We start from the raw sequence: 23,444 nt of genomic DNA on the forward strand, positions 1-23,444 counted from the left end.
TAGGAGGGACAGTGATGAGGGGATTATAGGACGAGGGTCCCCACCCCCTCTATCACTCATCGCCATCTTCCCAACACAAGAAGTACTGCACTTCCTTATTTACTCCATGATTTAGTCATGAAGAACAGCGGGGCTGAGCCCCACCAGAGGTCAGAGAGTGAGGATGGGGGAAGAACAACCAAGATGGAGACTGGACTGATCCAGTGGTGTATTTGGATTTTGTGCTGCCCTAGGCAACACAAAAATTTTGCACCCCCCAATGAGAGAGCGAGAGTCAACAAGTGTGTGTATGTATATAGGATTCTCCCCCCCCCCTCTCTCCCCCTCCCCCTCTTCCTCCTTCTCGTTCCTCTCCCCCTATTTCTTTGCCTCTCTCTTTCTTCCTCTCTCTCCCTGTCTTTTTCCCCCTCTCTCTTTCTACCCCTTTCTCTCCCCCTCTTTCTTCCTCTCTCTATTTCTCCCTCTCTCCCTCCCTCCATCTCCCTCTCTCCCTCCATCTCCCTCTCTCCTTCCTCTCTCGTTCTCCCTCCCTCTCTCCCCCCTCTCTCTGTTTCTCAGCTCCTATGGGACTGCACACACACACCTCCTCCAAGGGCTGCTGATCTCTGGGCAGCATAAACAGGGTGGGGGGGGGAGAGGGTGCAGTCCCATACAATCTGTCAATGTATAATATGCTGGATGGATGACAGGAGGGAGATCCCTCAGAACACAACACAGCTCACCTCCTTCGAGCTCTTTCATCTCCGCCACTTCTCCTCTCCCTGCTCCAGGCTGTCCCCTTGTCCTGGATCATCAGCTGCTGGAGGGCGAGGTACACTTCCCTCCCCCACGCCTCACCACAATGATCCTCCTACTGTCTGGGCCACTGCAAGAGTACCGGGGGTACCCCTCTGATGGTGGCCCTGCATGGCTCTGTCCGCCGCTGCTCAAAAGGTCCCTTCTTCCGGGGGGGGGGGGGGGGGGGGCGGTGCCACCCCCCTAAAAATTGCAGTTTTAGGAAAACACCCCTGGACTGATCCTGAAGACTCCCACTGCAGATTGGTTCCCCTAAACCAGGCCCCCGCCCACATCTGGAAGCTTTGTCTATAAGCAGAGGCATCACTAGAACTTTCAGGGCCCCGGTGCAAAAAACCAGGAAAGGCCCCCCTCTCATCTGTCCCAGGGCCCTTACCTCTGGTCTAACAGCCCTTCCCACTGATCCCGGGTCCCCTTTATCTCATCACGGGGCCCTTTATTACAGTCCCATAGCGGGACCCTTTCACATATTCTGCAGCGAGTCCCCTTCCAACCATCTTGGCCCCCCACACAGTGACAGACATCAAGAAATATGTAACCAGCACACTGGGGAACTCCATATAAGGGTCCAATGCAGTAGGGAACCTACCAGAGTTGTAAAGGTCGCACTTTCAACCGGGCCCTGGCATTCCGCCACTGTGGGGGTTCCCAGCCTCCTCTTGCTGTCCTGCCCCTGCTATTGACCTTGCTGGCAGTGTTTCTGTCTGCATGGCAGCTGCAGCAATGCATTAGGACCCAGTGCTGGTTACATTATAGGGCTGATGGGAGTATGCACGGGAGGGCCGGCACTATTGGTTGTGGACAGCTGAGTCCCTCACCGGTCATCTACCAGCGGTAACGCTGCATACCCTTCTCTGCTGACATGCCAATCAGGATGCGATCCAGCCAACGCTCCTAATCAGATCTAATAAAAACAGTATTTATTAGAATCAAGAATACAATCACATATATAGCAACCATATGTTCAGAAGCCGTGTGGACTCCTTGCCAGAAAGGTGGGGGCTCCGATCAATAAAACCACTATCATATTTATTATTAGATCTGACTAGATGGCGTCTCGATCAGCATCAATATCAAGGTCAATAGCAGGGGCAGGACAGCAAGAGGAGGCTGGGAACCCCCACAGTGGCAGAATGCCAGGGCCCAGTTGCAAGTGCGACCTTTACGACCCTGGTAGGTTAGCCACTGCATTGGAACCTTATATTGAGTTCTGTGGTGTGCTGGTTACATACCTTGCTGTCTGCCACCGTGGAGGGGGGGCCCCAAGATGGTTGGAAGGGGACCCGCTGCAGAACATGTGAAAGGGTCCCGCTATGCTATAATGTAACCAGTGCTGGGTCCTAATGTTTTGCTGCAAAAGGAGGCTGGTAACCCTTGCAGTGGCGGAACACCAGGGCCCAGTTGCAAGTGCGACCCTGGTAGTCCTGCCACTGCCTCAGTGGGAGGTTCCCCCATCGACCTGGAATGTGTAGATGGGGGAATTGGATCATATTTTTTTTTTTCGTTCAACCTCATGGTTGAACAAAAAAAAAAGAAGGCAATCAAATTATGAGCTGCCTAAGTGATAAGTTGAACTGAGCAAGCTGGTGAAGCTCTTGGAGGAACAGATGGGGGAGAGAAGGGAGGGAGATGGGGACAGATCACAGTGTACTGCAGTCAGTGCTCATTCAAGCTGAGGCTGATATCTGGTGGCTCAGGCATCAATCATACAGCCTGGAATGTGTAGCTGCCGGCTTTCATATTTCCTGCCCACACATCCCCTCTCTTTCACAGCTGCACATCAGGATAGGAGTGTGGGCGGGGTGGGCAGATAGAGGAGGAAGAGGGGGCGAGAGGAGGAGGAGCAAATGTATTCCTCTCTCTCATGGGATGGGAGGGGGGATAGTGCCCTGAAAGAATGTCACTGACAGTCGCGGCTCAGCTGCAGCCATTGGTACTTAATTTTACAGGGTGATGCTCCTCTTCTACGGACGGCTGTTTTTTCTAAACTGTCCCTAAATTAATAAGTTGCTTTTAACACTGCTCGGGGTCCCTCCAAAGTGTAAGAACTCCAGGGCCCTATCGCAAGTGCGACTTCTGCGACCTTGGTAGTTCCAGCACTGTCTCTGAGGATCTTACGAGACCACCCTCAAGGGAACTAGGAAATGGCTCCTCTGATCTCCTACCAGGTCATTTCTTTATTCATGGACCTTAGTCAGGGAGTGAGGAAACAACCAGAACTGTCTTGCAGAAGTCAGGCTTATGTAATGTATTGTACAGGATACAAGAGTTAGAATTATATAGTATCAGAATAAAGTAATGTAGAACAGCATATATAGTGCAAGGGTCAGGAGTTTGTAATGTGCAATGCAATGGGTAAGGGTCAGGATTCATAATATTTGTATTCAGTTGTAGCTTAAATGTTTACTAAACTGAAACAAGTTGCAGAGATCCCACACCGCTGCCTCCCATCTCCTGAGACTGCACTCAGTGACTTGGGTCTGAGACTATACAGACATATCCCTCCACCCGGCACAGCCAGCAGATAACAGAGCAAGGAACCCTGGGAGAAATGTTCTGTCAGAGATCTTGCTAGATCCAGGCGTGGAGGAAAAGACCCAAATCACATATACCAGGTGTCTAGGTCTAGTAATGCCTATGGTGAAAATCAACATTTTTCTGCCAGCTGATCCCCAGAATCTCCATAAATCCAGTCTAGATACATAAATTGTGTCTGCAGCACAGAGAAGGAAGATTATCCGAGAGAAATCCAGGAATACAGGACGGGGAACACAGCTCAGGAAAGTGACCAGGGGATTACAGGCTGATATCACCCAGTCCCCGCCCTACTCTGGACCAATCAGTGAGCAGTATGGGTGGAGGAATGGATTTAGTGTTCATGACCCACCTGTGCTGATCTCTGTAGGAGTGTCCTCCTCTATAAATGTCCCCGTTATTCCATCCTCCTCCATAGACTGCTGATCATCCCTCACATACGCCTCTTCTTCTTCTGCTTTCACCTCAAATTCTATATCGATTGGATCTCCACTCTAAATCAAGAAAATGAGAGAAAATATCATCTGTAAAATATAAGCTTTAATATTGTGACATCACATCTAGATGCTCCATCCCACAAACCTTGCAATAGTTAGGGATGGGGTGATCTTCCTGTGTGGAATCCCGGGAATACAGAGGACGGGGACATCTCTCTGGTGGGTTCCTGTAGCTGGATGACTCCACCATGGTGTCCTGGTACAGATCTTTGTGTTCTTTTAGAAACTCTGCCTCTCCCATCACCCCATCCTCATCCTCCTCCTCTTCTTTTATCTCTTCTTTAACCTCAACTTTAGAATCTCTCAGGTTTCCACTCTGAATATATAATAAAATGACATCATTTGTAACAATGCAGATAATGTACAGATCCTAATGATACTATCAGTGATTGTTCCTCATCTACCTGATGATGGTGAGGGATGGTGTGACCTTCCTGTGTGGAATCCCGGGAATACAGAGGACGGGGACATCTCTCTGGTGGGTTCCCATGACTGGATCCATCTACCTGATGATGGTGAGGGATGGTGTGACCCTCCTGTGTGGAATCCCGGGAATACAGAGGACGGGGACATCTCTCTGGTGGGTTCCCATGACTGGATCCATCTGTAGGAAACACACACACTGACTGAATCCATTGTTTCTATGTGTTTATCAGATGATGGGGGATCTAGGTGGATCCTCCGTACTGCTCTCTCCTTTACAATAAAGTCTCCTCTTACCCGGTGATGTGAGGGGCGGCTGATTGTCCATCATGACGTCCTTGTAGAGATCCTTGTGTCCTTCTAAATACTCCCACTCCTCCATGGAGAAATAGACAGTGACACCCTGACACCTTATAGGAACCTGACACACACAATGATACAGTCACCATCCAGACACATCCCTTGTCTGTTACTGGAGAATGTCCCAGAATTCCCGGCACCGCTCACCTCTCCTGTCAGCAGCTCAGTGATCTCTCTGGTGACTTCTAGAATCTTCTGCATGTTGTGTCTCTCGGGTTTTAGGGAGTCACATGGAGGCACTGTGATGGTCATATGGTCACCTGACTTCAGAAGGGGAAATCTCTGTATTGAGGAATCAATAGGAATATCATGTTAGACTCCCAGAATCCTCCTCACCTCTCCGGTCAGGTCTGTATTTTATTAATAGAGATGAGTGATGTTATGTGACCTCCCAGAATCCTCCTCACCTCTCCGGTCAGGTCTGTGTTTTATTACTAGAGATAAGAGTGATGTTATGTGACCTCCCAGAATCCTCCTCACCTCTCCGGTCAGGTCTGTGCTTTATTAAGAGAGATAAGTGATGTCATGTGACCTCCCAGAATCCTCCTCACCTCTCCGGTCAGCAGGTAGATGATCTCCAGGGTGAGGTTTAGTATCTTCTCAGTCATGTGACTCCGGTCCTCCTCCATCCTCATTGGTGCCATCATGTGATCTATACAGGTCTCCTTGTAGACGGATAACTTTTGGAAATTAAAGTAAGAATGATTTGGATGGTATTGGTCACACAATAATAGGATGTGGATGTGAGGGGGGATAGGAGGGTTGATGGACATTAAAGATCTACTGCCCCCATGGGAACACATTTAGTCTGGACTGTGTAGTGTTTGCTTCATTTTCATTACCCAGAAACCTCTTGGCCTGCCAGATCAGAAATTCCCTTTTCACTGTTGGGTTTAGTTTCTGATGAGTATTAGATCTGCAGACAAGGAATGATAAATATGATCCTTCCTATGACTTGTTTGCTCTGAGGCAGTGCTTTGAGGTCAATGTCGGATCATCATGATGTCCAGGAAGGGGAACTTTCTGACATTTTGGCTGGAGTTGCCGGCAAATTGTCAAAACTCTGGCTGCAAGGCTCCAAACTCCAGCAGCCTGTTGACTGACAGGAGTGATGTACTCTCTGCACTAAGAGAAGGGATTGGATTGGATAGCAGGAGGATGGTGCTGGTGGAGTAGAGAGCTCTGAGGGAGGAGCCTGTTCTCTTCCCTCCAACAGCAGCTTAGTGTGGGTAGGAGAAGGACAGCAGGGGTGGGGGCTTTGTTCTCTTGGGTGCCAAGCATACTGTAGTATCCAGGACATTGTACAGAGTGGGATCCTGGAGTTCTGAATTCCAGCACCGGGCACTGCCCGAGTCTGTGTCATAGGAAGGCAATGGACTGCCTACCCAGATGCACAGCACCGATCCCCAACCACCCAATAGGCGATGCTACGCAAACAGGCCTCCTTGTAGAAGGGGGTGGAGGACTGGCCTTCTTCACTAAACTTATTTTCCTGGATATTTTTATTTTACCAGTGAGATGAAAAGAAGGTGAAGTTTACCTTCCTTTTCTGGCAGGAGGTCTGGAAAGTAAGTGCAGATGAAAGGACCATCATAGACCAAGCGTCTCCTCCCTGCATTAATGTCCCCCTGAGCCCTAAAGCCTCCTCTTCCCTTAGAGCCCTGCTGCCCACCAACCTTATCAAGGGCCCAGACTCCTTCAGCTACACTACACTCTCAGAATCCTTCAGCCCAACCTCCCCCCTCAGATGCCCCAAAGTCCTTCAGCCTGAGTACCCCCTCAGCTCCTCTGATCTCCATGTATAAATACATCAGTGGTTCATATAGTGAGCTCAGTGTAGAGTTACTCACCCTGAGGTCATCACAGAGGACAAGGGGGCACTCTTTACATCTGGAGGAAAAGAAATGTAATCTCCAAACACGGAAAGGTTTCTTCACAGTGAGAGCTGTGAGAATGTGGAATAGACTCCCTCAAGAGTTGATTCTGGCCAGCTCAGTGGATTGCTGTAGGAAAGTCCTGGATTCTTTCTTGGATACACAGAATATAACTGGATATAACATTTATAGGTAAAGTTGATCCAGGGAATGTCCGATTGCCTCTCGGGGGATCAGGAAGGAATTTTTTTTTTCCTGCAGGAGCAAACTGGATCATGCTTTGCTGTTTTTTTTCCTTCCTCAACTGTGGGTGTAGGATTATAACTTTTATTTTTTTAATGGTTGAACTGGATGGACTTTTGTCTTTTTTCAACCAGACTAACTATGTAACTATGTAAGGATTCAGAGGGCCCTGCTCCTTACAGCTTACAATCTAAGAGGGAGAGTCGATAACTGTGGGGGATGGGCTGATGGACAAAATATAAGTACAGTTTTTAGGTGGGGGCAGGATAAGCCTCTCTGAAGATATGAGTTTTCAGGGATCCTTTAAAAGTGGACAGAGATGGAGATAGTCGGACACATTGGGGAAGGGAGTTTCAGATTTCCTGGAGAAATCCTGGAGGCGACCATGGGAGGAGGAGACAAGGGAGCTAGAGAGCAGGAGGTCTTGGCAGGAACAAAGAGAACGATTTGCTTGGTATTTTGAGACCAGGTTGGTGATGTAGCTGGGGCTGAGTTGTGGATGGCTTTGTAAGTTGTTGTATGTTGAATTTTATTCGTTGGGTGAGTTGGAGTCAGTGGAGGGATTTGCAAAGAGAGGTGGAGGACACTGAGTGGAAGCCAGTGGAGGGATTGGCAGAGAGGGGTGGAGGACACTGAATGGAAGCCAGTGGAGGGTTTGGCAAAGAGGGGTGGAGGACACTGAATGGAAGCCAGTGGAGGGATTGGCAGAGAGGGGTGGAGGACACTGAATGGAAGCCAGTGGAGGGATTGGCAGAGAGGGGTGGAGGACACTGAATGGAAGCCAGTGGAGGGATTGGCAAAGAGGGGGGTGGAGGACACTGAATGGAAGCCAGTGGAGGGATTGGCAAAGAGGGGTGACTCTAGTGAGCCTTTCTAAGTATGGGGATGACTAGTGCATGTTTTAGAGAATTGGGGAAGATGCCAGAAAAGATTGAAAATGTGAGTTAGAGAGTGTAGGACCATAGCATCTGGAACAAGGTCCAGGGGACTCGTGGTTAAGTAGGCATTAGAAAAAGGTTTAGCAGCCTCTTCTGTAGTAGTGGGGTTGAATGCGGGAAGTAGGGATTGTCCCTGTGGATGTGGAGTGTTAAGTAGGGGAGGTATCTGCGTGTCGGAGATCTCACGAATTGTATCAATTTTCTTTTTGAAGTGATTGGCGATCTACTGGGCACTGAGTGAGTTAGTGAGTGGAGGATGAAGAAGAGAGTTGAAGGTAGGGAAGCGTTGACTGGGATTGGATGAGAAGGTGTTATTGAGAGTAATGAAAGAGGTTGGCTTGGCAGTGTGGAGGAAGGAATAGCATTTCTGAAGGGCAGATATATATTGGTGGAAGTCTTTCTGAGACTTAGTCTTACCCCACAGACTGTCAAGAACATGGCTATGTTTTTGAGACCTCTGGTATCATCTGTTTGCCTAGGTCATAGGGGTCAGGGCCTGACTGTGTATGTAGTGAAAGGAGAGCGAGCTTGTCTAGGGAGGACGACAGTGAAGTGTTGTAGACAGAAGTGGCTAGATCTGGGCAGGACAGGGATGATATTTTGTCATAGAGGTGGTCAGTAGCAGAGTAGAGAAGAGAAGGGTGGAGGTGGTGAAGGTTTCTACGGGTAACTGTAAGGTGGTTGGAGGGAGAGGAGGTGGGAGACAGGGAGAGAGCAAAACTAATAGGTTGGTGATCAGAGAGTGGGGGAGGGTTATTGGAGAGGTTGCACGGAGTGCATAGATAGGAGAATACAAGGTCAAGGGTGTTGCTATTGGAGTAAGTAGAAGCCTGTACCCATTGCTTCAGGGCAAAAGAAGAGGCTAGATTAAGAAGTTTAGAAGCAGCAGGAGATTTGGCATTAAAAGGGATTCTGAAGTCGCCGAGAATGATTGTGGGGATTTCAGAAGAGAGAAAGAAGGGTAGCCAAGCAGAGACGTCATCAAGGAAAGTAGATACCGGTTCAGGGGGTGGTAGATCACAGCAATTCTTTGAGAAACAGCAGAGAATAGACATATACAGTGTGGCTCAAAGGAGGAGAGTGTCAGAGAGGGAGGTAAGTGAAGTACCTGATAGGTGCTCTGTGGGGCAAGGAGGATTCCTACTCCACCTCCCTTCTGTCCACTGGGTCTGGGAGAGTGAGTCCAGAGAAGACCACCATGGGAAAGGGAAGCAGGGTCAGAATCATGACGCCAGGTTTCAGTAATGGCCAGTAGGTTAAAGGAATTTGTGATAAAGTGGTTGTGGAGGGGGGTGAGTTTGTTACACAGCAGGCATTCCAGATGGCACAGGAAAAGGGGAGGCTGGCTTTGGGAAGAAGAGGGATGGAGACTAAGTTCTGTACAAAGAATCACTAAAAAATTTACGTCAGCAAAGTGCTTCCCCATAAAGGTGCTCTAGATTGATACCATTAAGGGTGGGCGTGGTTGGTTAATTAATCATGAACTATAATAATTACCAATCACATATAAAACCATTTATAACTCCGCCCCAAATTACATCGCCGATCTTGTCTCCAAATATCACCCAAACCGTACTCTCCGCTCCTCCCACGACCTCCTGCTCTCTAGCTCACTTGTCTCCTCCTCCCATGCTCGTCTCCAGGACTTCTCCAGAACCTCCCCCATCCTCTGGAACTCTCTACCCCAATCTATCAGACTATCGCCTACTCTGCTCACTTTTAGGCGATCTCTGAAAACCTCTCTCTTCAGGGAAGTCTATCCTGCCTTCAGCTAATAATGGAATCTTCTATTCCTCCTACCAGTCCATCCCCCACAGTTACTACCTTTTGTACCACTAGCCCCTCCCTCTTAGATTGTAAGCCCCCAAGGAGCAGGGCCCTCCTAATCCTCTTGTATTGAACTGTATTGTTGCTGTATTGTCTCCCGGTTTATTGTAAAGCGCTGAGCAAACTGTTGGCGCCATATAAATCCTGTATAATAATAATAATGAGCTAATAATAGAAGGATGGTCCTTGTCTTGTCTATTTATTGTCAGTGCTGTTTGTTTAGAGGACCATATTACTAGAATTTATCTCCACAATGAGGAGAATGTTCCGGCCCCGGAAGTGGGGGAATGTTGTGCCCCTGAAGGGGTTAATCTGGGTTCCCACACTATATATGTGTGTATCATCATCTGCTGGAGATAAAAGACGTCACAGTGACTATGGAGGAAGAGGACGGACATGACTATGGAGGAAGAGGACAGACGTGACTATGGAGGAAGAGGACGGACGTGACTATGGAGGAAGAGGACGGACGTGACTATGGAGGAAGAGGACGGACGTGACCATGGAGGAAGAGGACGGACGTGACCATGGAGGAAGAGGACGGACATGACTATGGAGGAAGAGGACGGACGTGACTATGGAGGAAGAGAACGGACATGACTATGGAGGAAGAGGATGGACATGACTACAGAGGAAGAGGATGGACATGATTATGGAGGAAGAGGACGGACGTGACTATGGAGGAAGAGGACGGACATCACGGAGGGGTTACTGGGTGTAAATAGGAAATAACATCTTATTACCTCCTCTGCTGCCACTTCCACCAACGTCTCCTCTCTACTTCCTCCCACCTCACCTCTCACCCGGAACTTCCTATTTATACCTGACATCACTTCCTGTCTTCCATAGAGACTTCTTGTATGGGTAGAAGTGGGATCACCACCTTGTGGAGCTCAGGGGAACTGCAGCCTCAAGAAACACCTGGGACAATTCTTGCGCTGCATGGTCTTTCAGCTATGGTCTGCAGATCTAGAATAACAAAAAGGGTTATTTTGGATAAGCCAACCCCTCGCCATAAAGGGGGGACCTAGAAAGCTGCAGTATCAGTGAATTGAAAAGAACGCACAGGGGAAACTGACAAATAATAATACTTATTATTATCCGGCTTCCGTCCCCTACACTCCACCGAAACTGCCTTACTCAAACTCTCCAACGACCTGCTAACTGCCAAAGCTAATGGCCACTATTCAGTGCTCCTACTCCTCGACCTCTCCGCGGCCTTCGACACAGTCGACCACCCCCTCCTCCTCAAACAACTACACTCCCTTGGCCTCAGGGATTCTGCTCTCTCCTGGCTCTCATCCTACCTGTCACAACGCTCTTTCAGCGTTACCTATAATGCTACCACCTCCCCCTCACTCCCCCTCTCTGTTGGGGTCCCTCAAGGCTCCGTCCTTGGCCCCCTTCTCTTCTCCATCCACACCTCCTCCCTTGGCCAACTCATACACTCTCACGGCTTCAACTACCACCTCTATGCCGATGACACACAAATCTATCTCTCAACCCCCCACCTCACCCCCTCGGTCTCCGCCCGAATCACACACCTACTGAGCGACATATCAGACTGGATGTCGCTCCACTTCCTTAAACTGAACCTCTCCAAAACCGAGTTTCTTGTCTTCCCCCCAGCCCGCACACCCCCCCCATTGACTTCTCCACCATGTCCAACAACGCTACCATCAAACCCGCCCCGCAGGCCAGAGTACTTGGTGTCATTCTGGACTCCAACCTATCCTTCCAGCCCCAAGTCCAATCTTTAACAAACTCGTGCAGACTCCACCTCCGCAACATCGCCAAAATCTGCACGTTCCTAACCCCAGAAACCACTAAACAGCTCATCCACTCCCTCATCATATCACGACTCGACTACTGCAACTCCCTCCTCACTGGCCTGCCTCGCCACAGGCTATCCCCGCTTCAGTCAATCCTGAATACGGCTGCCAGACTCATTCACCTTTCCAACCACTCCGTTTCCACCACCCCCCTCTGCCAATCCCTCCACTGGCTTCCGATTGCGCAACGGATCAAATTCAAAATCCTAACACTGACGTACAAAGCCATCCACCATACTGCCCCGAACTACATCACTGACCTAATATCCAAGTACCTCCCAACAAACACTCTCCGCTCCTCACAAGACCTCCTTCTCTCTAGTTCCTTGGTCTCCTCCTCCCATGCCCGCCTCCAGGACTTCTCCAGGGTGTCACCCATCCTCTGGAACTCCCTGCCCCAACCCATCAGATTATCACCTACTCTCCTCTCCTTTAGGCGCACCCTGAAAACCCACCTCTTCAGGGAAGCCTACCCCACCCCCTGCTAACCTGCTGACCTCCTCCACTCTTCACTCCATCCCCCACAGCTATCTCCTCCTGTACCACCATCCCCTCCCTCCTAGATTATAAGCTCCAAAGAGCAGGGCCCTCGATCCCCCCATGTTTTGCATTGTATTGTTATTGTTCTGTCACATGTTCTGTCCCCCTTTGTAATGTACAGCGCTGAGCGAACTATTGGCGCTTTATAAATACTGTATAATAATAATACTGTATAATAATTATTATACAGGATTTATATCTCGCTAACAGTTTGCTCAGCACTTTACAATATAACGGGAGACAATACAGCAACAATACAGTTCAATACAAGAGGTCCTCGGAGCTTACAATCTAGGAGGGATGAGCTGGTGGTAGAAAAGGTAGTAACTGTGGGGGATGGACTGGTAGGAGGAATAGAAGATTCCATTATTAGCTGGGGGCAGGATAGGCTTCCCTGAAGAGAGAGGTTTTCAGAGATTGCCTAAAAGTGGGCAGAGTAGGCGATAGTCTGATAGATTGGGGTAGAGAGTTCCAAAGGATGGGGGAGGCTCTGGAGAAGTCCTGGAGAAGAGCATGGGAGGAGGAGACAAGGGAGCTAGAGAGCAGGAGTTCGCGGGAGGAGCAGAGAGGACAGTTTGGGTGATATTTGGAGACAAGATTGGTGATGTAATTTGGGGCAGAGTTATAAATAGCTTTATATGTGATTGGTAATGTTTTGAATTTTAAATAATAAGAGAATCTTTTTGGGTTGTTTAGTATATGCATCCAAAAAATCTGCAAATTGTGAACGTTAATGTGAACTGTGTGTGTCAGACCCCAACCACTTTCACCAACATCTATCCCACCAGGCTTCCACCAAGATGTGACTTGAGCTTGGTGTCAACTCACACTGCACTCTCATGAATACAACCTCACTCTGCACAAGAATTTTCCAGCTCGCAGGACCACTATCTAGGTGCCAGCAAAATAAGGGCAATTGAAACCTGGCACAGTTTAGTTTAGTTACAGTGAAATTCCAGTCTTTTCCTAATCTTAAACCACCCACGTTCTAAATCCTAACTACCCTGTGTAAGGGTTCATTTCAGTCAGGATGCTCTTACTGTCCCATCCAACCCGGGGAGCTTACCGCCCCCAGGAACAAGATCAGAACACACCAAAGTATTGCAAATAGTGATGGGCTGAACAACCCTCTGTTCAGTTCGCGATCGAACATTTGAATCTACCGAACGTTCGACCATGAACTTCAAAGAGGGACAATTTACTGAGCGGGATCTTACTGCATCTGAGTATGTGATAAGATACTGCACAGCTACTAAAATACAGCATGAGTTCTATTATTAAAACATGCTTTAATGTTTCCACTGTCAGTAGGGTTCCCCACTGACAGCTGAATGTAAAAAAAATTGCCGGCAATTAAATTTTTTTTAGGAAAAACAGCTTGGGGTTCCCCACACCTATACCAAGCCCTTCAGGTCCAGTATAGGTTTTGAGGACAACTCCTACATTTAAATAAAGAAAAAATGGCGTGGGAGCCCCCCACAAAATCCATACCAGACCCTTATCTGAGCATGCAGCCCGGCAGGTCAGGAAAGGGCATGTAGCTCCCCTCCTGAACCATACCAGGCCACATGCCCTCAACATGGAGCAGTGCTTTGGGGTAGGGGGGCTCCCCGCCCAAAGCACCTTGTCCCCATGGGGGACAAGGGCCTCTTCCCCATAACTGTGGTCAGTGATTGTGGGGAGCTTATCAGAATCTGGAAGCCCCCTTCGACAGTACCTGAAGGCCATGTCAGAGGCTGAGAGAGGGGCCTCTCCTCTGTAAGAGATCTGCCTGTACATTGGGCATTGACACAAGCCGTCAAGGGCCTGCAAGAGGGTTATTTTTCTTTTTTTTTTAAGTCCGCAAACGTGCAAACTACAACGAAAAACCCGTAAGTGATCACAAAAAAAGTGCAAGTGCGAACACCACACGAAAAAGTGCACTTAGGGGTGTGTTTGTCCTACCCCCGAAAGGGTTGGACCGTTCGCCTGATCCCCCGGGGCACGAAGCTCCTGACAGGGACAAGGTTCCCATTTGGTCCTCCTGGCCAAAAGGCCTGGTGGACCACCGTTCCTTATGCCCAGCCGAAGCCGGACATCCAGTACTAGGCGAGGGGGTTCTCCCGAAGAGAAAACCCCCTAGGGATCAGGGGAGGAAGGAACCGTATGGCCACACATCCTCCCCCTAGACTTCAGGTAAGGCCCGAGGACCCACACCCTCCATCCGTGAAAAACACACACATAAGAACAGAAAAAGTGACAAAATGTGGGAGTGGTAAATAAATAGAAAAAAAAAAAGTGGTACCGTGCCTAATAGTGCACAGACCAGGCCCTGAGGCCTGTAGCAAAAATTGCCCCGGACTTAGCCAAAGGACCTGGTCCTTAGGGCGCTGTGCAAAAAGAAGTGAAAAACAGTGGCCATGTGTCATCTTCACACCGTGGGGTCCCACACCCAAGTGTTACTAGTGACACCCCTGAGAGCGTCTTCCCCAGGGGGCACTGAGTTTGCGGACTTTTTGCGTCCCCAGCCCCAGGCCAGACCAAGGTAGATCCGTTCAAATCAGGAGGTACTGGGTCTTTCCAGTCTTCCCAGAGGAATTACTCCCAAGGCCCCAGAACGAATCATGGCGCTCCCTGGTTAGTTAGGGCCTGCAAGAGGGTTATAACCGACTTGAAAATATATGTGGTTCACTCGTTTGAAGAGTGCACAAGGGGACTTTTTCGCCATTATATATGAATGATTTAGTGGCACATTTTTCAGCAATACGCGGTTTTCTTTGAAAAGTTTTTCTTTCACTATCATGGTGTTGTAACACTGTTTTTTATGTGTTTGTGTTCACACTTATTTATCCCAATTAGGGATTGTATCACACCAGCTAGACAACAATTGGTTGTCATTTATCACTTTGATTTAACACATTGATGTGTTAGGAGGTCATGTGGTTTTAATTACAAGAAAGGCAAAGTGAGCGCTACAATGAAGCTGCTGAGACACCAAAAAGGTAGCAAAAAAACCTCCTAAGTCAATAATAATAATAATAATAAAGTGGGTGCAGCTCTGAGATCAAAATAGAAATAAAGTGCTACATAAACAACAAGTGCTAAATCATTCAAAATCAATTGTCAATATTATAAATAATAAAGTGCCAATAGTGCTATTGGTGACCATAAATAAATCATGAGATATAAAGTGACAAACGTGCTTGTGTAATGATCGTATAAAAAAGTCCAATAAGTGATCCAGTGTGTATGAATCTGGAGAGAGCCACTCAAGGTGGCTAAAGTGCTAATTGTGTGAAAGTCCAAATAATGAATGTGGGGATCCTCCAAGAGATCTCAGAATAGGTGGTCCGACCTCCTATCTCTAAATTATAGGTGGTATATCTGGTAATAGAAAAGTTGCGCACTCACCAGATGCGCAATATCATCACGTGTTTGAGAACACAACTGTTTCATCAGGTCAGCCGGATCCTCTTATGGTATGTACAGCCTGGTCACGGTTCCCCTTTGGATCCTCCATAGGTAACAGCACATCTAGCTTTCTCTTTAAATGGCTTTTTCTTATCTGTAGAAAGTGGTGGCTGGGCTGGGATCTCGTCCTCCTCATCAGAGTCCTCACTGCTTGTGCTGCTCACATCTAACACAATGTCTCACTGTGGGTCCACTCTAAGGAAGTTTCTACACTCAAATGTAAGGTGGCCAGGATATCCACACTTTTTACATCCAGCTCGGATATTGTCCTTGTTTACACCTGGCAGCGCCATATGTGGTTTTAATTCGTTTTTTGTTATCAGGTTTTCTCCTGACCGTATCACTTTAGTGGATTCACATTGGTTGTGAGTTATTTTTACTCGGCACTTTCTATTGAAGCACAATTTAGGCCATTCATCAATCACTTCACTCATGACCGAAGTCACATTTTTTCCCCGTTTTTGGGGACGCATGTTTAGTTTTCACTTATTTATGTCACCATGTGATGTTTTTTGTTTACACACGTATGTTTATTGATCTAAGTATCACATGTTATTATTTATGTCTATATAAATAAGATTTTTGGATTCATGTATTTATTTATGGGTTGTATTTCTAATTATTGCTCCCACAGTTGATTTGTTCACACCAAGCAGCTTGCCTATTGCAGATACAGTCTTCCCAGCCTGGTGCAGGTCTACAATTTTGTTTCTGGTGTCCTTCGACAGCTCTTTGGTCTTCACCATAGTGAAGTTTGGAGTGTGACTGTTTGAGGTTGTGGACAGGTGACTTTTATACTGATAACAGGTGCCATTGATACAGGTAATGAGTGCAGGACAGAGGAGCCTCTTAAAGAAGAAGGTACAGGTCTGTGAGAGCCAGAAATCTTGCTTGTTTGTAGGGGACCAAATACTTATTTTCCACCATAACTTGCAAATAAATTCTTTCCAAATCAGCCAATGTGATTGTCTGGATTTGTTTTCTCATTTTGTCTCTCATAGTTGAGGTCTACCTATGATGCCAATTACAGGCCTCTCATCTTTTTAAGTGGGAGAACTTGCACAATTGGTGGCTGACTAATTACTTTTTTGCCCCACTGTATATCTGTCTAGTGTATAGTTTGTGTAGTTGGAGTAGTGCAGGTGGTTTACGTATTATTATATCTGGTGAAGTGGACTTTCAATCGGCCTACTGCCATGAGCACTGCTTGCCCCAAAGTCCTGCTCAATCTGTGCCCCTACTATGCATGGATATTGATGCCGAAGTAAGTCAAATTGTTCCTGCAGCATACCATAACTTCCTGGACATCGTCAGTAAACGTGGTACAGACAGCCTTCCACCTCACAGGCCCTACAACTGCCCCATCGAACTTCTATCTGGAGCTGAGATTCCCTTCGGTCAGATCTTTCCACTTTCAGAGCGTGAGTTGGAGGCACTGAAAGACTACATCACGGATAATCTCAAAAAGTGGTTCATCCGCCCAGGGGTGGACTGACAATTCATGGGGCCCCCGGGCAATAGGGGATCATGGGGCCCCTGTGTCCTTGCCTAAACTCTAAAAAGCCTATGAAAAAGGTACCAGGGGCATCTCTTGGGGCCCCCTACTGACCCCGGGCCCTTGGGCAGTGCCCGAGTTTCCAAATGATCAGTCCACCCCTGCATCCACCCCTCCACCTCACCAGCAGGTGCAGGGATCTTCTTCGTAGAGAAAAAAGATCACTCCCTCCGTCCATGTGTGGACTACCGCAAATTAAATAACATCATGGTGAAGAACAGATATCCTCTGCCACTAGTCCCAGAACTATTCCAGAGGCTCAGATCTGCAACCATATTTACCAAGCTAGATCTAAGAGGGGCATACAATCTCGTAAGAATCCAGGAAGGAGATGAGTGGAAAACAGCCTTCCGTACCAGGTTTGGGCACTTTGAGTACCTAGTTATGCCCTTCGGACTGTGTAATGCCCCTGCAACCTTTCAGGACCTAGTAAATGACATTTTCAGAGACTTTTTAGACATTTTTGTGATCGTATACCTTGATGACATTTTGATCTTTTCCGCATCCATTGAACTTCACCTGGGTCATGTGCAGAAGGTCCTCGGTTGCCTCCGACTACACGGACATAACGCAAAACTAGAAAAGTGTGAGTTTGAACGCCAGAGCATTCAATTCTTAGGATTGATTATATCCACTGAGGGCTTCAAAATGGATCCCCAGAAAGTCTCCCCTATCCTGGAACGGCCTGCACCATCTGATAAAAAAGGAGTACAACGCTTCATAGGCTTTGCCAACTTTTGCAGGAGGTTCATCAATAGATTCTCAGCCATCATCACTCCTATCAACCAACTGACCAAACAAGGAATCCAATTCTGTTGGACACCAGAAGCCCAAAACGCTTTTGACACATTAGAGGGACTTTTTACCTCAGCACCCATATTAATCCATACGGATCCAGCACTACCCTTTGTGGTAGAAGTAGATGCCTTGGAAAGTGCTGTTGGGGCCAGTCTATCACAGCGGTAAGGCCTGAAACTCCTGCTTCATCCTGTTGCTTTCTTTTCTCATAAGCTATCCAAGGCGGAGAGAAACTACGATGTAGTGGACCGAGAATTACTGGCTATCAAGTCAGCCTTGGAGGAATGAAGGTACCTTATAGAAGGAGCAGCACACCCCATTCTGAACTATACCGATCACAAGAATCTGGAGTACCTGAAGACGGTGAAACGTCGAAAACCCAGACAAGCCAGGTGGGCACTCTTCTTCTCTAGGCTCATATTCCACATTACCTATAGACCAGGCTCTAAGAATATCAAACCCGATGCTCTGTCTAGGATGTTTGATGATCCTAAAGATCCTCCTACCCGATACAGTGCTTTCAACAGGCAACTTCTGTCTTTTGCAACCAGACCTTTTTTGCAGATCCATCAGGCATGTTTGGGGGATCCATCTACACCAGGAATAACTCTGTCCTCTAGAGAAGGGTTACTATGGTCAGGAAACAGAATCTTTGCACCAGAAAATACCTGACTGGCAATTTTAGGGCTTTGCCATGACCATCCGCTTGTAGGACATTTCGGGGTCCACAAGACCTTAGACCTAGTGCAGCCATTGTTCTACTGGCCTGAGTGGGAGAAGGACTGCAAGGCTTATGTAAATTCCTGCCCCACATGTATACGGAACAAGGGTGATAGAAGCAAGACCTGGGGATTATTGAGGCCCCTACCAGTCCCTGATCGTCTGTAGAGAATGATATCAATGGACTTCATTGTAGAACTGCCACCATCAGAAGGATATTCGGCCATTTTTGGCATAGTGGATTGTTTTTCTAAGATGGCCCACTTTATTGCCATGAAGAGAGTACTGTCTGCAGCAGAAACGGCCCAAATCTTTATAAGAGAGGTAGAGAGGCTCCATGGTGTCTCAGGGAACATTGTCTCGGATCGAGGGGTGCAATTCACTTCGAAGTTCTGGAAAGCACTCTGCGAGAAGTTGAAAGTGGGACTCTCACTCTCTTTCGCTTATCACCCTCAGACCAACGGCCAAACGAAAAGAACCAACCAGACCTTGGAGCAGTACATTCGCTGTTTCATGTCATTTTCCCAAGATGACTGGGTATCACTTTTACCCTTGGCCGAGTTTGCGTATAATAATTCAAAACACTCGGCCACAAAACAGTCTCCCTTCTTCTCTAACTTTGGATTTCATCCTGCATTCCTATCCAATATAGTGCTTGAATCATCAATCCCAGCGGTCCAAGATACCTTTGAATTCCTTCAGCAGAACAAGATGCTACAGGAGACAATCTCAAAGGCTCAGCTAGACAACCAGAAATTCTTTGACAAAAAAAGGAAGGGGACCTGGTCCTGGAACCTGGCGAAGAGGTATGGTTGTCAACAACCAATCTAAGGTTAACCTGTCCCTCAAAGAAGTTAGGCCCCAAATTTGTGGGACCTTTTCCAGTAAAAAGGATTAACAATGTGGCATACGAGCTTACATTACCAGAATCACTAAGGGTCCATCCCGTATTGTACGTATCTTTGCTCAAAACTTCAGTCTCTAACCACTTTCCAGGTCGAGAATTGGGGCCACTTGAACCAGTGATCATCGACGGCGAAGAGGAATATGAGGTAGAAACAATTGTTGACTGTAGGAAAAGGAGGAACCAGCTCCAATATTTAAATAAATGGAAAGGTTATGGACCTGAAGAAAATTCATGGGAACCGGAATCTAACATCCACATAAGGATTTAATTGTGGCATTTAAGCGCAGGCATCCAGAGAAGATGGCCCAGTTGGGCATCCGGAGGCTGCCCTTAGAGAGGGGGCACTATCAGGGATCTCTCCCTCATGCTGCCGTGCATCGGCGCCAGATCTGGTCGTGGAAGTGCGTGTGCGCGGGACTGTGTGGGCATGCATGCACAGGAGCGTGAGAGTGCGCGCATGCGCACTAGCGTACACGTCACCGGAAGGCGGGCTATTTAAACCACCAGCACAGTTTAGCCTATGCCTTCTGGTCTATAATGTTCTGCACTCCATAACCTGATTCTGTTGCCTGTATCTGCTCTGACTCTGAATAAGAAAGAACTCCGCCTGCACTGACCCCGGCTTATCCCTGACTATCCGCTCGCCTGCTCCCTTGTACCTGATTTGCTCGATTGATTCTGACCCGGCTTGTCTGACACTGCTGCACATACATACCTGTATTTGCACCTGGCCTGTATCCTGGTTGCTGCCATACTTACCTGCTGCTGCACCTACATTCCTGCACCTGGCCTGCACCCTAGTTACCGCCATACCTGCCTGATGCTGCACCTATGCTCCTGTGTCCATTCCTGGTCTACATCCTGGTTGCCGCCATACCTGCCTGCTGCTTCACCCACGTTCCTGCATCCACACCTGGCCTGCATCCAGATCTTCTGGGTCTTCATCTGCTTACCATCAGCTCCAGACCCACCCGGAACTCATGCCACTCCTGGCTCTGCGCCCTCTGTTCCCACTATCAGGGGCTCCGAGCGGGAGTAGTAAGATGATGCCTCCTCTCCACGTCAGGCTTCCCTACCAGGTACGTGACAGACTGAATTAAATTAATCAGACTAGATCAGTGGTTCTTAACCTGGGTTAGATCGAACCCCAGGGGTTCGGTGAGTCAGTCTCGGGGGTTCGGCGGAGGTGACCCACAACCGACTCATATGATTTGTGATGACATGCCCCGCTTGTCCATCATTGGCTGCAGGTGGTCACGCAACATCGCTTAGCCCAGTGGTCGGCAAGCCGCGGCTCTTGTGTGGCGGGCGCCCGCTCCCCTCCCTCCTCTCGGGCGGCAGGGACTCAAATGCAATGATTGGCCAGTCTCGCTGCCACTCACATCCTGATAGCCAGTGATTGGCTGTCAGGATGTGTGTAGGCGGGGCAGCGTGACGAACGTGAGAGGAGCTAGGCTCCTCTCACAGTCCGCCCTGAAGACCGGAACGGCACGGGAACACGGCGAGAGGAACGCGCGGAGCAAAGGTAAGTGAATTGACACAGGGGGGGACTTGGGGACTTAATATGGGGGATGAATTAATATGGGGAATGAATTACTATAGGGGGGATGAATTACTATATGGGGGATGAATTACTATATGGGGGATGAATTATTATATGGGGGATGTATTACTATATGGGGGATGTATTACTATATGGGGGATGAATTACTATATGGGGGATGAATTACTATATGGGGGATGTATTACTATGGGGGATGAATTACTATATGGGGGATGAATTACTATGGGGGATGAATTACTATATGGGGAAGGAATTACTATAGGGGGGATGAATTACTATGGGGGATGAATTACTATATGGGGGATGAATTACTATGAGGGATGAATTACTATGGGGGATGAATTACTATATGGGGGATGAATTACTATATGGGGGATGAATTACTATATGGGGGATGAATTACTATGGGGGATGAATTTTCATACCGTTTGTTACAACATATCTTTGCGAGCAATCCTTTTCAAGGATGCTGGACATAAAGACGAAGAAAAGGAACAGACTTTGTTGTGAAAATGACATGAGAGTGGCACTTGCCAAGGTAATGCCACGCATTTCTGAACTGGCCTCTGAAAGACAACAGCAGAAGTCACACTGATTTGCGGTAAATATTCATTATTTTGTTTTTGTGTGAAAATGGTTTTGTTCTTTGTTCTTAACGGTTTTGTTCATTTTGTGCACCTATGTATAAATATATACCTGTATTGAATTTTAAAAATCATATTTTATTTTTCCAATTAAGAAGGGTTCTGTGAATGCGCATATGAAACTGGTGGGGTTCAGTACCTCCAAAAAGGTTAAGAACCACTGGACTAGATGGTGGAAAAAGCCCCCACTGCATACCATCCTTGGTTTCACTATAAACCAAAATAATTTTGTAATGTTCTGCTATATCTGGGGCGTAGATAAGGGGGGATAGGGGGGTCCAAACTTCCCCCAGAGTGTCTGTCAGTGGTACAGCTGACACATCTGCTTTCTCTGGATGAGTCGAAGAAGACTTCCTAAATCAAGCACCTCTCTGAGGCTTAGGGTGTTCATAATGAACAGACCAAGCTTTGAATAGGTTTTCGATTGGGAGGGGGGATCCTATTTCGGGAGAGAGACATTATGAAGCTCTGTAGTTTGTAACCAGAGTCAGACTGGAGTATAGAGAGACACTGTAGCTAGATCTGGTAGGTGACAGTGACATTCTGAATATAGGGGTCAGCACCCCCAAGAAGCTTTCCTCCCTCCATGAATATCACTCACCAGAATGGCATTTCAGAGTGAGCTCCTCCCTCAGTTGTGTCCTGTGACTGGAGCAGAGGAGGAGGTAAATAGAACCTTCCTCCCTATGAATTGCCATTGCCTGTCTCTGAGATCTGACAGATGGCAGGATTGGTGGTTGCAGTGCATTCAGTGCACACCCAGTGTCAGCTTTGGGCCCCCTATCCCCCCCTTATCTACTCCCCTAGTATCGTAATCTGTGCTCCCTGGGTTGTTGCTTTTTCTGCTCTTATCATTGTCCTAGTGGTATTTGTCTTTGTCCTGTCTGGTGTAATACCTTCTAAAGGCAAATCATTGGCAGGGAGTAGCAGGTTGGGATGAATCATTCCTGCAGGTTTGTTGGATTTTTCTGGTTTATCTTCCTTATTATGCCCAGGCCCTATCTGCTCCCCTTCTCTGTATACCCCTTTTCCTGGTATGTTCCACATTTTCCCTGTACTGCCTTTTCCAACATATTCCTTGTAAAACAGATTCTTTACAAGAAGGTCCTTCTCCCATGGGTCACCAATGTAAGGGACTGCTACACTGACCTCTGATATAAGGGGGTCCTTCTCCCATTGGTCACCAATGTAAGGGACCACTACACTGACCACTGATATATGGGGGTCCTTCTCCCATGGGTCACCAATGTAAGGGACCGCTACCCTGACCTCTGATATAAGGGGGTCCTTCTCCCATTGGTCACCAATGTAAGGGACCACTACACTGACCACTGATATATGGGGGTCCTTCTCCCATTGGTCACCAATGTAAGGGACTACTACACTGACCACAGATATAAGGAGATCCTTCTCCCATTGGTCACCAATGTAAGGGGCCACTACACTGACCACTGATATAAGAGGGTCCTTCTACCATTGGTCACCAATGTAAGAGACCACTACACTGACCACTGATATAAGGGGGTCCTTCTACCATTGGTCAGTAATGTAAGGGACCACTACACTGATCACTGATATAAGGGGATCCTTCTCCCATTGGTCACCAATGTAAAGGGCCATTACACTGACCACTGATGTAAGCGATCCTTCTCTCATTGGTCACCAATGTAAGGGACCACTACACTGACCACTGATATAAGGGGGTCCTTTTCCCATTGGTCACCAATGTAAGGGACCACTACACTGACCACTGATATAAGGGGGTCCTTCTCCTATTGGTCACCAATGTAAGGGATCACTACACTGACCACTGATACAAGGGGGTCCTTCTCCTATTGGTCACCAATGTAAGGGACCTCTACACTGACCAGAGATAAGGGGCTCTTTCTCCCATTGGTAACTGATGAGGGAGACCATGGAACATCAGTTCTAATAGACCCCT

General features: G+C 47.7%; 2 protein-coding genes across 2 annotated transcripts in view; both read right to left on the minus strand.

The window, feature by feature from the left end:
• The window catches only part of LOC149429919 (uncharacterized), a 95,873-nt gene extending 91,447 nt beyond the window's left edge, over positions 1 to 4,426 (minus strand). Inside the window, exon 1 of the mRNA XM_089666365.1 lies at positions 4,232 to 4,426. The gene's annotated coding sequence lies outside the window, so the exon portion shown is untranslated. The remainder of the gene's footprint in view (positions 1 to 4,231) is intronic.
• LOC149429920 (uncharacterized) overlaps positions 1 to 23,444 on the minus strand; it is a 233,819-nt gene that overhangs the window by 3,481 nt on the left and 206,894 nt on the right. The window contains exons 6-7 of the mRNA XM_089666377.1: positions 3,913 to 4,143; positions 3,683 to 3,824 (exon numbers count right to left, since the gene is read on the minus strand). Of these exons, the coding sequence (XP_089522503.1) occupies positions 3,683 to 3,824; positions 3,913 to 4,143 (373 nt within the window). The remainder of the gene's footprint in view (positions 1 to 3,682; positions 3,825 to 3,912; positions 4,144 to 23,444) is intronic.

The sequence above is a fragment of the Staurois parvus genome, unplaced genomic scaffold, assembly GCF_062004578.1.
Source record: "Staurois parvus isolate SC_StPar_1 unplaced genomic scaffold, SC_StPar_1.0 ptg002686l, whole genome shotgun sequence".
Classification (NCBI taxonomy): domain Eukaryota; kingdom Metazoa; phylum Chordata; class Amphibia; order Anura; family Ranidae; genus Staurois; species Staurois parvus.